Consider the following 17,765-nt stretch of genomic DNA (forward strand, 5'->3'; position numbering starts at 1 on the left):
TTCCTGGGATGCCTGAAATCTTCCACACTCACTGGGAGCAAGGTTGGTCTGGGCACAAATCCCTGGGACAAGGTGAGGAAGCAAAGCCCTGGGCACAGCTACTGGGGGAGCCACAGTTCTCCAAAAGCAATGGATGTTTAGCATTATCACAGGGAAAATTCATTTGTGGACAAAGAGAAGCTGAAATCAGATTTTTGGGAAGAAGGAATTGTAGAATTGAAGGGCAGTAGCTGTTGCACCCCAGGATTTCAGATGCCTTTGTCCAAAACCACATGCCCAAGGAACAGCACAGTGCTCTGGGGCTTTGCAAACCAGCCACCACCCAGGCTTCTCAGCTTGGGTTTTTTTTTTTCCTCCCTTCCCATTCAGGAACTTAAGCCAGAGCCTACATTGGCTGCAGCTGGGAAACAGCCTGTCCTGGGGCTATCTGGCAGCGCCTCAAGCACGCTGTTCCCTGGCGACGCCGTTGTCACAAGCACACTTTAACCTTTACGCTTACCCGGGGAAGGGAGGCTCCGCGGGGCCAAAGCCGGCCCCTTCCCGGGAAACTCTACACCCCGGCTAAATCGAGCTGCAGGGCAGGCTGAACAACATCCCCACCTGAATCCCAGCCATGCTGCTGAAACACAAACCAGCCTGGCTGGCTGACTTAACTGCTTCCATCAGAACCAGGGCTTCCACCACGAGCTGCCATCGTGTCGTGGCAGGTGTCAGCAAGGTGATAGGGAAAGACTGAAAAATCCCAACATCATCAAAAGAGCATCCAGAGTGATGTGGCCACCAGCAGCAGCACCAGGGAGCACCAGGACCTGCCCAGGTCCAGGTCAGGTCACGCAGGCAGCTGCAAAGGTTTCCCAGTGGAGACAGAAGAGAGAAGCAAAGCTGTGGTTTGAAAGCACCATCAAGCCTTTTCATAGGAATTTATTCACCAGGTAATTTGATCTTGCAATTCAACATGAAAGTCCAGAAAAACATTGCCTTTAAGTTCCAGCTCTAGTCTGGGATCAGCAAATTATTTTGCTAACAAATTGAGTACAGCTCAATGAGAATAGGAGCAGAGGAAGATTTTGTACCCAGATCTTTTCTCCTAACCTCCTCCCTTCTCCTTGCTCTCAAGGCACACACATAAGAGTGATGGGCTTTGAGTACTGGAATACAAAAATGTTTTTGTAAAATCCACACAGGGAGGAATATAGATTTTACATCAGTTTATCAACCTACCATGACTCTAAAGGGAGATATTGAAACAGAACCTAGCTAAATCCCAGTCTCTTGCTCCCATCCTGTAAATTTGTTCTCACAAGCACCAGAAAAATCACCTACCACCATCTCCCTGCTGAAGCCTTGGCCAAATCCCATCTTCTCCAACATCCAGCTCCTTCAGGACATGATTTTTATACTTTGTACACTAGAGCAATTTTCCCACCATGTCACCACTTCCCTCCTGATTCAGAGAACAGGTCCCACACCCCAGCCCGTGAGAACCTGGTGGGTGACTCCAAGCTCATACAAACACCTCAGACCCTTGGAGGCACAGCTGCCTGAGGCTCCACTTTTTGCAGTGCATGGGGAATAGATGAGGCCATGGCTGGGGAAAGATGTAATGTCTTTTATTAGACCCAAATGATACCATTGGGGAAAAAATACTGCCAAGCTTTCAGGCACACAACCCCTTCCTCAAGGCAGAAGAGGCCATGTAGGGCCATCAGGAAAATCCTTCAGGGATCAGTGGCTGCTCCAGTTCCATGGCCTCATGCTCCTGCTTGCCTACACATTCTTCAGCAGCTCATCATCATTCCAGCTTTCCCTGACTCATCATCAATATTTGCTGCTCCTGCTGCCCACACACTGCCTTCTCCAGAGCTGGCACTCGAGGAAAAAGGGCTCCCTGTCAGCCCATCTGAGGTTCTGTGATGTCCCCATCCAGCAGCAGATCACAAGGGAACAGCTCCACCATGACAGAAATGGAGTTAAGTCAGACAGGTCAGATCCACAGGGATTTTCATTTTCAAGAAGATGCTGACATGGCTCTTGTGCTCCAGCCACTCCTGCAAATTGTCACAGCAGCAGTGACAGCAAGTTTTCTGACTGTCCTGTAACTCTCAGCTCAGTGACACAGGGCTACAAACAAAGTCAGAAAAATGTGGCTGAAGGCAGACAGGGTGATTAAATCAAGCTTTTGGACCAACCTCTGCCACAGCTACACTAAGATACTCAAGAGAAGGGAAGGAAAAGCTGAAAACTTGAGCAAAATGGAGCCATGTGTGAGCTCACCATTTCCAAGAGCCCACACTGCCACAGGGCCATTCATCCTTTCGTGCCAACCCACTTCCCAAGCCTCATTCTCCAGTTCCTCAGTTACTAACTGCACAAAACCTTTAATGTTTTTAAAGAATCCTTGTATTTCTCTGTGGGTGGCTTTTCCTCTTTTAATCCCAGCACTGAAGTTTGAGGCTAGTGCTATTTGAAACACTCCCATAGAGAACCCAGCTGTCCTGCAATGACATCTCTTGAGCATTGCACTTTTTAGAATTCCTGCAGAAACCTCCTCCCTCAGGTACAATAAATGTTCATCTTGGAATTTAGGTCTCTAAGGACTTTCTTCCACTATTACCTCTCTCAATCTAGGAGTAAAACAGCAATTGCTTGATGTACTTTGGCAAGAATGAGACAACACCTCTAACCACCTCCTTAGCTGGAGTCTAACACCAAGTTTAACTCCTTTTCACCCAAAAATTTGAGAAAAAGCTACACACTCTGGGAATACTTTTTCAACAGTATCCCAATCCAGAGGAAATGAAAGCAAATGTTTTCCATAATCACCAAACAAGAAAGTTTGTCCAGTTAGGACAAATTAATTCTAAATTTCCCTTTTCCATCCCCCTCTCTTCTAAGCAGCACAACAAACAGTAGAAGCAGCCCTGCTAACAGGTGTTTCAGCAAAATATCAAGGTAAGAAATCAGAACACAATAATAAGTACAAAATAATTATTAAAACTTTAATCTAGATGTATCCACTCTTCACAATGCCAGCAGTTTTGTCCTTCAGCACATTTGAGCACTTAGGCTATATTTAGCTCTGCTTGCTGCACAAACTGGCCAGAGATGCTGATGGCTCTGTAGCCAAGAGACCTGCACTGGCAGGAGCTGGTGCAGCAGCTCACAGCAAGTTACTTGCCAGATAAATGGCTCCCCAAATAGAAGGGCTTCAGCTATAAAACAGCAAGATGGTTTAATGCTCTAATATATACAAAGAACTACTTTCAAGTGTGGGCAAGATTTATATTTGTGGTCATCTAAATATCAACAAGGAAGGCCAGACCCGCGCTACACTGGCTTGAAGGAATCTCACTTAACACAATTCAAGCTAAATATAGACTAAAAGGCTAAAAAAGAGACATGTTAAAATAGCACTTAGTGTACAAAACACAACACAGCTCTGCCAGATGTACATATCTGTGTAGTCAGTCTCTACCAAAAACTCTGCAGGAGAGGGCTTCAGCCCACTATCCAGAGACAGCAAGCAGATTGGGAATTTTTATTTAGTTAGGTACACAATATCTGTATGTAATATCAAAACTTGGTTTAGTCTCAAGAGAAGATGGGGTCTGGATACACAGCAAAGCCAGGAGGCACTGCTGAAATACCATGGGCTCAGGTGAAGTTTAACTACTCAGTACAACAATGGAACCAAGCACAGGAGTTCAGACTGAGCAAAACAATTGCTCCCCCTCTCTACCAAGGGAGTGGAGAGGGATAGGATCTCCCTCCAGTTATCACCTGGATGCTCATCAGCATCGGAACCTGTCTGAGAACTTGGGAGACACTGGTGTAGTCAGTGGTTGGTCACTGGACTTCACTTCCACGCTGCGGTATCTGCGTATTGGGTTTGCCTTGTGAACCTGTGAAAAAAAAAAAAAAAGTAAGCAAGGGCAAAACAAAGCAAATGGTTGCAATTATGATGAAGCTGAAATGTGCAGGTCAGCTGTGGGTAAGGCAAAGGCAGGCATCTGCCTGAGATCACCACACCACTCTAGGCACTGGAGTGAGGTACTGGGAAAATGCACAGCACATATTGGGGTTGTGGGTTTTACTAAGATCATTCTGCTTTGATAGCTACACATGTGCAGCTCCAAAACTCAGCCATCTCAGCACAGCTGCCTTCTTTGTCTGCATAATTTTGTAGGGTTTTTTTTTAAACCAGTTGTGAACTCAGCGAGTCATCAATTTGCAAAAGGGAACCTTGAAAAGGCAATTTTAGCACAACTCAAGAGTGACATTAGCTCCACAAGGATGTTCCCACATTCCTTTGGGTTACTTTACAGCCCTTGCTCAGAAACAGCTCACTTACCATCTCTTGTCTTAGCTTAGCAACTTCTTCCTTTTCACGCTCCTCTTGTTGCTGCCTGATCTGTTCCTCATACTTCTCCCTTAAGGCTTCTGCATCTGCCAATCGCTTTTCAAATTCTTGCCGTTCTTTTGCTCTCCTTTCTGTTGCCAGCTCAAAGCTTTCAGGAACTACAGAACCAGAAAGGCTCTCTAAGTTTAGAAATAGAGGAGATAACATTGGTTCAAAGACAGTCAGGTAAAGCAGAGCAATAATAATGTCAATGGAAGCCTCCCTTTGGAGAGCTTCCCCTTGGCAAAGGTGGTTAGGAGATACCTCCAGGCTTCAGGACAAGAGAAAACTTTACTCCCAGACGTGAGCAGTGTTAATGCAGACGTCACCCCGTCATGGGTGTTCTCATGGGAGGGAGCAAGCACACAATTGTTAGTACATACATGCTTTTGTTTGGTTTTATGCTCTACAAATCTCAGCCTAGCCAAGCAGTAGATGCCTTCATCTCATTAGAGACAGAAGGGAAAGAGTGACAGCACTGTAGAAATGCCAGCTGTCTCTGCAGGGAGCTCCTCACATTCTCAGTACTCTTATCCTGAGCTGGCACACATCAATCATCTGCCAATTGCAGCAGAGCTGCTAAATACAGCTGCCATACTGGAGCAGGACAGGGGGGTGGAGAGGAAATCCTCCTGCTCCCAGAGGACACAAGCTGTTAGGCAATTAGTTGATTAAATGCAAGGCACTATTGGCTGTGCTGATGAAGAAGAGGCAATAGCCAGAAAAAACATCACTTAATTGCATCATTTCTGAGCTATCAACCAAGCCCATGTACCAAGTACTTGCAACTCTACCTGAGAGCATCTTATGTTCTATTTTGGGCACAAAAGGCTCCTGGTACATCACTGTGTTGGGACGAGCTTTAAAACATGCTGCCTCTTTCTGCCTTTTCAAGTCTTCTTCAAGCTGCAAGAGAAAGACAGCATGTCAAGAGCCAGGCAGAAAGAGACCATCTCCCCATGACCCAGACTCCAGAATTCCCTACAATGGAAAAGCCATGCTGACCTAATCAAACCATTTCCATAGATAATTATATTAAAGTCAAAAAGTGGCATCACATGTTGCCTGACAGTTGCTTTGCCAAAAATAGCCTGAAGAAAGTTTCAGGTGTCCACTGCAGACTTGACATGAGAAAAGCAGTATATTATTTATGTGTTAATAAATTCCTGGGGACAGTCAGCAAATGGATTCAGCTGCACAGAGCTGCTACTTAGAAAACACTCCACAGCTGTTCATATAGTTGTAGCAAATCCCATCCATTTACCATAATGTGAGAAAAATAAACAATTGACCAATCCTTAACTCGTAGCACAAGTCTCATGCCAAGTACAGAAAAATTCCTTGCTCCAACTCAGCTACTGATTCAACTCAAGGAGAGTTTCTGTAGTCAACCACAACTCCAATAGCTCCTTTAAGTCTGGTCATTCCCATTATTGTTTTCATCTACCTGCTGTTTCCAGCTCTGGAGCTTGGCAGCTCCCCGTTCATCCACCTGCAGATGGAATGGTTCAGGCTGAGTTGGGGCTTTGACCTTCTTTTCTGGCAGTTTAACTTCATCAAAGTAAGGCAGAGGCAGCGCTTTGAACTTTGGCACCTGAAATAAACAACTCAAAATATTTCTTCTCCTTTCCTTGGAAGTTTAATAGACAACAGCAAGTCCTGTCACACTCTTTTTACTTAAGGAGTGGAATCCAAGGCAGCTTTTAATTCTTACCTCTTCCTTCTGTAGTTCTTCTATTTTTTTCTCTTTTTGTATTTGTCGCTCTCTGTCCCGGGCATCAAAAGAGAAGGGGCAAACTTCCACCACATGCCTCTGCTCTGGCAATTTGGGTTTGAAGGGCACTCCAAAATGTGGCACAGGATTAGCTTTGATAACAGCCACCTCTTCTTTTTCCTAAAGGGATATTAGCATTAGGACCTGATTTTTTACTTTATTGTACAGGCTGCAACTCCTGCCAAGCAAAGCCACAAACAGCTTTGAATGAGTTCCTTTAATAAGGGGCACAGCAGGGTCATGCAAACAGTGGACACTGCAAAAATTAGAAATCCAAGAAATACCAATTTACTGGCCTCCTGAACCACAGGCACAAATCTTCCTTTTTTGAAACCACTCTCAATTCTAGTACTCATCCAAATTAGAGTGTAATTATTTAATATCCTCTTGACATGAGGGAAAGGAAGAAGGATGTGAAGCTTTCAGAATCCTGCTCCCCACTTCAGGGAGAGGAAAGGTCATATGCAATAGCTGCCTTCAGTGACAGAATAGGGAAGGATGAGCAATCTAAGCAGTTCACTTTCCTCATTCATAGCAGCAACAGCTCAGAAACCTTCATAGCATTTAAATGATTTCATTTTTATGAGGATTCAGTTTCTGTAAAATGACCAACAATAACCAGATTGCTTGAAGTGAATGGCACAGGCAAAGATAACCACTGGAGGAACTGCTCACAGAAGGGAAGGAAGGAACTTCCAGCCCCAGAGCATCCTACCACATCCAGAGGCCCAGCAGGCACTGCAATGAGACCTGGGCCTGGCTCCAACCTCATCACAACTGTTACCTTTTCTTCCTCTCTGCTGGACAGGCGTGTTCTGCTTCTCAAAGTGAATGCTGGAGACTTGGGAACTGTAACAGGAAGTGCTTTCTTCTCTGGAACACCCTGTTCAGAAAAGCCAGTAAGCAGTTACCCAAGGCCAAGTGCCAAGAAAATGCCTCAGAGAAACAACCTGACAGCACAGGATGTACCTACTGCGGTTCTTACCTAATGACACTGTTTACTAAGATCATTAAACACATCATGCAACATAGCTACAAACATTTTGAAGCACATTGCCACCTGAGGTCCAATTCCCAAGCCTGGGTGTTATTAAACTTCTTACCACAACATCCTCCAGAATTTTTGTGGGACATGGCCTGGAATGGAATTCGTAGCGCTCTTCCTCCTGCTGCTTCTTACTCTCGCGCTCCTGAATCCTTTTTTCTATTTCCAACTGAAAACCAATGGGCTGGGTGAGCTCCTTCGTAGGGGGTTTCTTGGGCAGGAGTGGCCCACCCTCAAAGATTTTGTAATTGACTTCTCGTGCTTTGAATTTGTACCTGTGCAAAGCAATGGAGAAAGTCACCAACTGTACATTGTTCCTTAGTGTGTAGCTCTAGTTAGCAATTCTCCCTTTGCCTTCAAAACAGCAAGATTAATAAGGAAAATCTTATAGGTTGTTTTCCTAGAAATCCAAACTTTTGCCTACAGGCAAGTTTTAAAGTGCATGCAGGCTGCATTGCTATATTGGGTTTGCTTTACTCATCATAAGCTGTACTCAACCCAAGATCAGCTCTCCTAAGAGCACTTTCTTCAAAATGAATTGTTTATATTTCACTTTCCTACAATCAGAGCAAAAGAATTATGAACAACCTAAAGGAATCTCAATGGTGTATGCTACTCATTCTTTTATACAAAAAGGGTATTCCAGAGACATGATATTTTGGTATCTGAAAAATACTTCCAGTGTGGTACAATTGTTCTCTAGAGGACTAGAATAAGCCTTTACTTACTGTTGAATTTTCTCTACTTCCTCTGCTTCTAACTCTGCAGTAGTTTTGCAGGTGACAGGTCTCAAGCGCTGCTTTGTTCTCAGCACTGGTGTTTTGGCTTGTGTGACCCGAGCCTTCACTGGCTTTTTTGAAACTGAGCCTACAAATTCAAGTCACAGAGAGACCAGCAGTTAATGGCAAGGCCTGCAACAGACACAGGCCATTTGTTCAGAGTAGTCAAAGCATCCCTCACTCTACCACCACATCTGTGGACACAGCCAGGACCACTCACCTTCCTCAGATTTCCTGCTCCTCAAATGATAACGAGGGGGTGTGCGTTTTTGGAATGCTTCTACCTGCTCAGCAAAGGACACATATTCTTTTGTGCCTTCTTCAAGTTTTCTTTTGTTTCCCTGAGACAGATTGAAAGGTTTGGGGACAGTGTGTCCCTTTGGCATTCGCACCTGGGGACAGAAAGCCACAGTCAGTATGGGCAGGAGGCTTTGATGACATTTCCTTTCCCCAATGATGCACAGTAACTGCCCTATCCTCTCACTGCAGAGAAGGTAACACCTCACATTAAGCACAAGTGTTAACAGTCTGAACATGCACAAGTTATATTGGGAAACTGTATCAAGCAGATTAAAGCACAAAGTAGAATGACTGGAAGATCTGACATTAAAGGGCTCCTTTTTCCACAGGGTTTCTTTGGAGTCTTGTGGTAACACAGACACACAGGAAGTTTGCAGTCACATTTGCACAACACCTGACATTCCTGTGGTAACCTCTCTGTGGGTATCAGTCCAAGCATTGCACAAGTAGCAAGAATCAGTGAGCTGAGTGCTGGCAACACTGGTTCTCACCGGAGAAGGGGGATGCTTCCTCAGTATTGCTGCAAAATCCACCTCCTTGTACTCATTCCCAGGTTGGCTTTCCACATTCTGTTTAATTCTATTCTCCGTGCAGAAGTGGAAATCAACTGGCTTTGTTGTTTGACAAGCAGGTCTCTTCACAGGTTGTCCTAGAGAAAAAGAACATGTAAGGACTGCAAGCCTTTTGCTGTGGGGTAGGATTTGTGGAAATAAAAGCATTTAAATTCTAACAACTAGGTTAGTTTTTCAGATAATTAATCTTTAACTTTTCAAAACACAACATAGTCCAAACACACCTGTTTCCAGGCAGTTTAGAGGCTGATCTACATTAACTGGCTCCTAAAATTTATTGCAAAGTCTGAAATGCTTGTTTTCAAAGGTACTTGCACAGCTCTGTGCAGCACTTTCCAGCTGAGCCCAATGCAGCTTCATTTGGCAATTCAGGCAGAGCCCACCTGCTCCAGCAATAGCTACTTTCAGAGACTCCTCGTTCTTCTTTCGCAGCTCCACAACCTCCTGCTGCAACTGCTGCATCTTTTCCAGCTCCTGCTCCTCTGTACTCTTTGACTTGCTAGAAGGTTTGGTCCTCCTGCAGAAGCACATTAAATACTAAGATATGTCTTCCTGCTTCCCTGGTTATTAGTGTGATGTTAGTGCAAGGAGTATGCTTATCTCCAACCTCACTACAGGAGCATCACCAGTTATAATCATCCTCTTTAGAAGAAATCTGTTGGGTTTTGTCTGTTCAAAAAAACTCACAGCTAGCTGCTATTCTGCAGACCCACTTGGTGTGCATTCTCAATCCATTAGGAAGACCAATGTTTTCCTCAAAAGAAAAGCAAAAGCTTTCCTGTGCACAGGTTCAGCTGGTGAAGTACATTTCATCCTAATATTGTTGCCTCGACCCAGTGTTTACCAAATGTGATACCATCATATGATAAGTTGAAGCTGAAAACACTCAGCCAGGACTGTCCCCTAAATCAACTCTGATTAGCACATAAGTCACAAGAAAGCCACGTACTTCAACATTGTTGGCGTGGAGGGCATGGTCAGTTTGTTTTTCCCTTTTTCTGAGGAGAGGTCAGGATCCTGCAGGGGCTCTCTCTTTGTGGATGTCACTGTCACCTTCTCTCTGCTACCAGAACTAAGAGAAAAAAGTTGTTAGGGCATACCTCTTGAGTTAACTGTGTTCTAAACAAATGACTACCTGCAGTTCTCACCACTGTGCATAACATCCCAACACCTGGTGAGGTCTAAGGTATGCCAGGCTGGCTTTACCTCACCCCAGGTACAGGTACAGACCATCCAGCTTTACCTGGTACTCTAAGGCTGCAGAAGGGAAGATGAATTACTGAATTTTTGGAACTTTTCTGGAGAAGGGAGGTATACTGTAGATCATTGAAGTACAGTGGTGTTTCAAAGATCACACTCCAATTTCCTGACCTCAAGCTTATCACCATATGATACTTTAGCAGTTAAGTTAATTTGAGAAATATTTTAGCTGTGACTCTTCCATAGCTAATGACTGCCTGATGACTTCCGCAGGGATAAGTTCAGACAATTTAAAGCTGACTGACAGACACAGAGTAAGAAGTAAGGTGAAGAAGCCCATGCTCATTTCATTCACATCTCTACCTCCAAACAGAGCAATTCCTTCTGCATTTACAGCTATTTCTTGTTCATGAAACAAATATCAGCAACCAGTTCCAGCTAACACCCCCTAACCACTCTGTAAGAACCTTCTCAGCCAGGTGAAAACCCTGTCCAAGGAAACAGTTGTATTCCTTTCCCCAGCCCTAAACAGAAGGACTTGGATGACATACATTCTCATTTTCTTCAAGGGTGGAACATCTTCCTTATTTTCCAGGGCATTAGCAATTCTCTCTGCTTTGATTCTGCCTGGCTGCTTGGGCTGCTGGGTCTTCCCCTGCTTTGCCAGTCTCCTGCCTGGTCTAGAGAAGAACAGAAAGCAGAGGTCAGTTTTCTCACAGATCTGAGGAAACACCTGACCTGAATAACACTTTTTATGTCAGTGCATCCCCTAACTCCACCACATAAATTGTGTTTAACATAATAATCCAAACACAGTGCAACTTAAAGTTTAACAAACCATAAACTAAATATTCTGTGCTATATATGAGCATGCAGAGGCCCTTACATTCATATCAAGAATGAGTTCTGCCCAAGTCAAGCAGATATAAACAAAGAAACTCTATAAGCCATCTCAGTTTCAGATATCCTCACATTCCAGAAGCTCCTGGTGCTACCGAGTCTCATTTAACAAGTATGTGAGACACTGCATTACATTTCCACCCTAGAGACTGCTCCTCCAGCTTAGCCAGCAGATCAGGTGTCCCAATACATGATCTCCATGTTGGAGAACTCCAGCCCCACAGGATACCCCAAGAACAGCTTGAACTACAGATCCTGAGAGCAAGGACCTGCTTAGTTACACCATCATCAATCATTGCACAAACTGAACACAAATATTTCACCTCTGAGGGGCCTCTGCAGGGGCAGCAGCTCTCCAGGTTGCCAGGGACCCAACGATATTCTCAGGGACCACATTGCCCTGGGCACATCCTGCTTCATCACCACTTTTACCTGAGAAAGGGGCAAGTGTCAGCTCATTTACATACACATATACAGAACAGCAAGTAAAACCACAAGACTTTGCAGGTAAGGGTTTATGAAGATGGCCCCAGAAAAACCAGACAGAGGCCTTTCCATTTCACTAGTGAAAAGCAGGTAAAATTTATTCCCTCCCTGCCACATCATGCCAGCTTACTTATCACTACTTCTTGTGATTGGACAGAAGACAGAATAACATCAGGCTTTGATAAGGCAGAGTTGCAGGGTGAGACCAGATTTTCTGCAGGAGGGACATTCTCCAAATTGGCTTTTTGGTCTGTAAAGAGAGAAAGACTTTCACTACACACACTGCTAGGAATTGTTAACAATACCCCAGAATATCATTATGAGGTTAACAAGGTGAAGTTACAGATGACAAAACTTAAAAACTAAAAAATACAAAAAAACCCAAAAAACAAACAAAAAAAAACCCAAAAAAACAGAACAAAAGAAACCCCACACATGATGAATAATGCAGTTAACATTATGATTATTTGACACAGAAGCTATGCCCAAAACAAGGATCACACCAAAGTGTCATCCAACAAGGAAACAACTCAAGGAGTTGGAAGCAACTTACCAAACCAGGAGTCTGCATTGTGTACATCATCCTCATTCAGAGTTGCAAAATCGATGCAGATGTTTGGGACATCAAAAGAATAACGGGATTCTGGCTTAGACATCTTCAGTCACACTGTCCCCACAAGTCTGCCTGCACTGCTACAATCCTTTAAACAACAACAGGGTATCAGTGGAATCATCCCCCACCTCTCTTCTTCTGCAGAGTTTCTCAAGACAGGCATTGGGACAGTCTTTGGTAAATCCCCCTCCCCTTCTTGCACTTCACACCTTTGGGCAGAACTCCACACAAGCAATGCAGAGTTTGATTCTACTGCTGATCTGCAAAGCTAAGGAGATTTCACCACTATTGACATTTGCAGGTTCAAAACTATCAGAAAGATCAAGTTTTGATGGGATTTTTTTTGTACCTGTAGGTGCTAGAATTGCATTTTTAAGGAGTAAAATATAAAGCTTTTCCAGAGTGCAATTAATTTGTACTTCCTTTCCTCATCACACATAAAGAAGAGTTCTTACCCTTACAGGACTTACAAAGCTGATGAGACTCACTCCAGATCACTGCAATGCACAGCCTCTCTCTCTGAGGGGCTACAAACAAGAACTAATGATACAAAAGTGCTCTTCTATAGAATAACTGATCCTCAAAGCAGGAAGAGGGTTCTGCAGAACATTGTTACTGGGCAAACGGTCAGGAGGAGGGCAGTGTCAGGCCCTCTTGCATTCCACAGCACTAGCCCAAGGCTCGCCAGGCTATAAACAAACTGAGCACTGTGACCCATGTCAAACAGTGCCTGCAGTTAATTAATGAAGCACTGACAGCAAGAGGAGTCCCTGTGTCAACAGGTGATATTAAACTCAGCGGAACAGGAATAAAGCCAGTGACAAAGTTATAAACCCTGAAATTATAACAAAACCTTCTTGCAAAGGTGCTTTTGTGAAGCCTTGAACAGCTGTGAGGCAAAGCCCACGAGGATGTTATAAAACACTCCCCAAGGAAATCACCTGAACTTTGCTTTTATGAACCCAAGCAATTCCAAAGGAGCATATTCTGAACTCATAGAGCCTCAGCCCTAAACCATCTGTCTAGGCAGACCACACATGGTTCAAAACCCAGATGGTATTCTTCAATAAATAAGAAAATGGTCAAGATTAAAACAAAGCAGTGTTAAGGGGGTACCACGCTGGTCACAACCACTGGTCCTCAAGGATGGGAAGCCTCCAGCTCCCCATAGCAGAGCTGTGATAGTTAAAAAGGCAAGAATGTCATTAGAGAAGCACCAGCTACATGGCTGGGAAGATGTCAAGGTAGGGCCCAAAGAAGGCAAACAGAAGAACTGGAGCCAAAACCAACTGTAACCGAGCTCGAGACATGGCTGGAATCAAATGCTTTCCTACTGCCCTTAATCAAGATAGAATTTCTGTCAACACTTTAGACTTTTTTAAAAATCAAATGCGTCATCTGCATTCTCCCCTCACCCTCTCTAGTCAGAGTCAGAGCTCTGGGCATCATGTTTCACAGCTACTTGTGCCCACTGCTACACTTTGCAGCTTTTTACTGTGTAGAGTCCATATTCCATAGTGTCACCACCCTCATCGTCGGCCTCTTCTCTCTCCCCTCTATCCCAGACAGGAGAGACTAGTCAGGAAAAGAAATGGATTGTATCACTGCCTCAGTTTCATACTCTGTTTCTTGAAAGAGACAACAAGGAGATAAAATTTATTATGACTGAACTCCAAAAAATCCATTTCAGTCAGATGAACTCATGGCATCTGCTTCTCAAATCCCTACATATCCTCCAGGTCCTGCCCAGAACAGGACTGACAGGGAAGCAGCAGTTCACTGAGAGGCATCCTGCTCCTCCACCCACCGACTGGGCTAGGACAGGGCTCAGCCAGGAATGCTCCAGTGATTTATTGCTCCTGTGCCCACCACAAGGCATCTGCAATCCCTACAGGCTCTGCCAAGCACAGCCTGACACCCGCTGCCCACACCCTGCAGGCATTTTCAAACAACCCGGTGGTGATTTTGACAGCACAACCACATTTATCTCAATACAAAATTCTTTCTCTCCACGGCGGCATTCATCCACCAGAAGGGAGGCGTGGAAATCTTTCCTCATTAATAGGGACGTTCCCTAATTAGCAGGCACTGCGTGCATTTCCCCAAGTGTGATTACAGGCACGCTGTAATCCTACACAGCTCGGCGTGGATTTAAAGCATGACCCTGCTCTCCCCCACATCCATCACCTCTGTGTCGACATGGGTGTCTGCAGCAAGCCAGCTGGGGAACCCTCACCCCCATTCTGCAGGATCAGCTTTCACCTGGTTTGCAGAGCTGCTGAGAGAGAAAGGAGCATCTGAACTCTTGCAAAAACACCCCAAATAACTTCTATAAAGCAACTACTTCATTAAAACCTGCATTTTCTTTCTAGGTCTGATCTAAATGCACCTCTGGGGCAGCACAGCCATATCCACAGGGAGGAATAGGTAGTGGGTTCCTCTGGACATCAGATTTCTTTTGAGTAGCTACACTTTGGCACGTTCCAGAAGAGTGCCTTGGCATGGTTTAGATTAGTTAGCTTTGAAAGAGGATTACACTAAATTGGAACAAGCATTCCTATCTCAGAATAAGACTGATCCAACAGCAAGTGCAATAGGTATTTTGGAATAATTTCACACCTCACTCTATCCAAATTAGCTTTAAAACACTGACACAATTTCATCACAGATGCATTCAGTATCTTTGTCTCAATGCAGTTGTGAATTTTGTGCCATCAGTACAAACTGCCTGGACAAGGAAGCCTCCCAGCCATCCAGGCCATAGTGTTGGAGATAGGATGCAGCATTCCAAGATGAGAAATCAAGGTCAGGAGAAAGAATGGAGGAGTTTGGGACAGTAGCAAGGACAAAAGGACAGTGATAGGGACACAGAAAGGTTGTGATAAGACAAGTGGAAATGGCTTTGAACTAAAAGAGGAGATATTTAGATCGATAATTAGGGAGAAATCTTCCCTGTGAGGGTGGTAAGGCTCTGGCAAGGGTTGACCTGAGAAGTTGTGAATGCCCCATCCCTGGAAGTGCTGAAGGCCAGGTAGGACAGGGCTGGTCCAGTGGAAGGTATCTCAGCCCAGGATGGTGATAGGGGTTGCAACAGGATGAGCTTCAAGGTCTCTTAACGCAAAGAGCTCTGGATCCTGAGAAAGGCAAAGAGATCTGCTCTTTCCTGCCACCTTGCAATGTAGATAAAGCCCTGGTGAACTGGAGGTGATGCCTTAACACACCACTGGAGCTTCACAGGTTACAGATGTTACTTATGGCAAATCCTAACAGGATCAGAAAGCACATAACAACAGACACACAAGAAAGCTATTCTAAGTTACATCAGCAGATAAACACAAAGCCAGCTGATCCACATGCCTCAGAACCCAAGACAGGCAACCAGGAATAAGCAAGAGAAGCTTCCTTAAGCCTGAGGCAGCTGCATGGGAACATGCTTCAGCAATTCCAGGGCCTTATGCTGGGCTTCAACACCAGCTGCCACTTAAACAAAGGATGCTACACTAAACAGCTTTCATTCAACCTGGCAGATTCTTCATCGTCCTGCAACCCAGAGTTTTAGGTTCTTTTTATTGGGATAATAATCAAAAGTTCCCGGATGCTTTTCAGGGGTTACCGTGTAAGCTGGAGCATTGAAAAAGGATGTAATTGCTTCTCTGAAGCTACAGTCCTGTCACCACAGCCTGGTAAGAGCCATCCCACCACAAAGCCATCACCTGAACTCCTTCTGCATGATGCCAACAGTCTCAGAAAGTCACCCTTCACCCTTGCTTTGCCCTAAGCAGGGCTACGTGAACACTTACAACACACTCTGGATCTACAGCTTCTCCTTCCTCTCTCATCCCCCTTAAAGTTCAACTGGGCTTTCCTGCAGCATAAAACCAACACTGGATTCACCATCCCCCAGAACGCTGCGGTTCCATCATTTAATGCTCAAACTGGGAGACAAAGCCTTTAAATCTCTCCAGGTGAGAGCTGAGCCCGCAGAAAGACCACCCTGACCGGCAGCCAAGGCAGGGGCAAAGCGCTGGCACAGCCTTTGCTCTGCTAACGGCCCAGACCCGCCCCCATTCCCAAAAATAAACAGCGCTGCCATCTCGTGCTCCCTGAAAAAGATCCCACAAGTTTCAGAAGACATGAAGATGGGACATTCTAAGAATAGATGTTCAAGGAAAAGTATATTATTTTTAGCTAGCACAACCTCGACTAATTGTTACTATAAGTTGAAGGTCCTCTCGCTTAAAAAAAGCTCCGCATAAAAATAGCTCCCTTAATGCTTTTTTCTGTTACTTGGGCTAGGTTTTGCCTGGTTTGCTTCCCTCCTTTTCCTGGCAAGCAGAATTCGGATTAAGAAGCTACCGAGCTTTCCGTCGTGAAATACACCGTTTCATCAGATTTCGTGATTTTTTAAAGCCTTAGATCTTCATTTCACTCCCGAGGCACCCATCCCACCATAAGGCACACACCTGGCGCTCCAGTACCGGGAGCGGGAGCCCCCGCCACGGCGGCTCCGAGCGCGGCTTCCCCGGGGAACGAGGGGCTCGCAATCAGCCCCCGGGGCTCCGTTACGAGCTCGCCGGTCAGGCGCCGCCACAGCGGCTCCAGCCACGGCTTGAGCGGCCGGAACCGCCTTCCTCCTCCATTTACCCAGCCGAGCCCTCGGCCCCGCTACCAGCACCTGGGCTCAGAGTAGGCCCGGAGAAGAGGCGCGTCGCCACGGCCGGAGAGAACGACCAGATATGAGAAAAGACTAGAGGCCGGAGAAAGAGGGGCGAGGCCGGGGGTGTCCGGCCGGTACCCCCGCACTCACCTCAGGAGCGCCACCGCCACTCCGCGCGGCGCCTCCGCCACTGCCGTTAACCGATTTCAAACAGGGCTCGGCCGTCCGAACCCACCAATCAGCGCCGGGTGCACGCCCTTGACGCGCGTTGATTCGCTGAACCACTTGAGGACCCGGATAAGCGGACCCGGAGAAACGCAGCGGTGCTCTCCCTGCAAAGCCTGACGGGAAGTGTAGTACGTGCTCCCACAGCGCCACAATGACCAGGCGAGAACCGAACCACAACTCAAATAACGCACTGCGGGACACATTAAACCAATCAGAAAAGGAACTCCTTTGAATGTTGTTTTGGGTAGCCTATCAGCGGCTGGTGGGCGGGTCCCCAGGCCCCGTGTCAGCCGGTGCGGCCGCAGGGCCGGGCAGCAGTCTACCGCAGCCGGGCTCTATTACTGCGGCTGTATCAGTATCCGTTTGCCCGGCTTTCACCCGCTGCTCCTCAGCGGATCAGCCCTTCTGACTGCTGGGTGCGGGGAAGGCGGCTTCCACCGCCTTTCTCGAGGCTTTGAGGAGATAGTGCCTTCTGCCCAGTGGCGTTACCGACCCCAAATGCTGCATAATCTTCCCCGCGGCCTTGGAGAGGGATGGGTAGCCAGCTGTTAACGGCGGGGCAGCCCCGGCTGCCACAGTCGCTTCCACTGCTCCGACACTGCCCGCATAACCTCCCCTCATAGCCCAGCCACGGGCTCTCTGAGCACTACGGAGACACAAACAGTGTTTCCATACAAACAGTGTGCCACGTTAGTCCGGGACTGCTGTGAGTGGACAGCATGTCAGCGGCAGGGTCGTGCCCGAAGGGCGCGGCGAGAGCGGAGAACGGAGCCGACCCCGCCGCTGCCAGCAGGGGGCGCCAGAGCTCCGCT

At 46.1% G+C, this 17,765-nt stretch overlaps 1 protein-coding gene across 6 annotated transcripts; it reads right to left on the reverse strand.

The window, feature by feature from the left end:
- Positions 1–1,591: 1,591 nt before the first annotated feature.
- TPX2 (TPX2 microtubule nucleation factor) lies at positions 1,592–17,720 on the reverse strand. 6 transcript variants are annotated; one of them, XM_079321541.1, is made up of 18 exons: positions 16,876–17,720; positions 12,009–12,156; positions 11,586–11,705; positions 11,293–11,401; positions 10,621–10,749; positions 9,819–9,941; positions 9,253–9,386; positions 8,789–8,946; positions 8,218–8,389; positions 7,947–8,085; positions 7,277–7,493; positions 6,958–7,056; positions 6,114–6,293; positions 5,847–5,993; positions 5,194–5,305; positions 4,352–4,539; positions 3,781–3,902; positions 1,592–1,869 (listed from the first exon to the last, which is right to left on the reverse strand). In XM_079321541.1, exons 2-17 carry the CDS (start codon positions 12,109–12,111, stop codon positions 3,792–3,794), a joined length of 2,241 nt encoding a protein of 746 aa, XP_079177667.1. In that variant the 5' UTR covers positions 12,112–12,156; positions 16,876–17,720; the 3' UTR covers positions 1,592–1,869; positions 3,781–3,791. The 6 variants fall into 6 exon arrangements, with proteins under 6 accessions (XP_079177667.1, XP_079177668.1, XP_079177666.1 ...); XM_079321542.1 differs by lacking the exon at positions 1,592–1,869 and adding an exon at positions 2,103–2,121; XM_079321540.1 differs by lacking the exon at positions 1,592–1,869 and adding an exon at positions 2,979–3,212.
- Between the last annotated feature and the right edge of the window lie 45 nt (positions 17,721–17,765).

The sequence above is a fragment of the Erithacus rubecula genome (assembly GCF_903797595.1).
Source record: "Erithacus rubecula genome assembly, chromosome: 18".
NCBI lineage: Eukaryota > Metazoa > Chordata > Aves > Passeriformes > Muscicapidae > Erithacus > Erithacus rubecula.

Coding starts and splice junctions, on each gene's coding strand:
- TPX2 (XM_079321541.1), bottom strand. CDS start 12,111: ATGTCTAAGCCAGAATCCCGTTATTCTTTTGATGTCCCAAACATCTGC. Junction 9,387..9,818: donor TCCACGCCAACAATGTTGAA/GTACGTGGCTTT, acceptor GTGCTTCTGCAG/GAGGACCAAACCTTCTAGCA. Junction 8,086..8,217: donor GAGCAGGAAATCTGAGGAAG/GTGAGTGGTCCT, acceptor TTGAATTTGTAG/GCTCAGTTTCAAAAAAGCCA.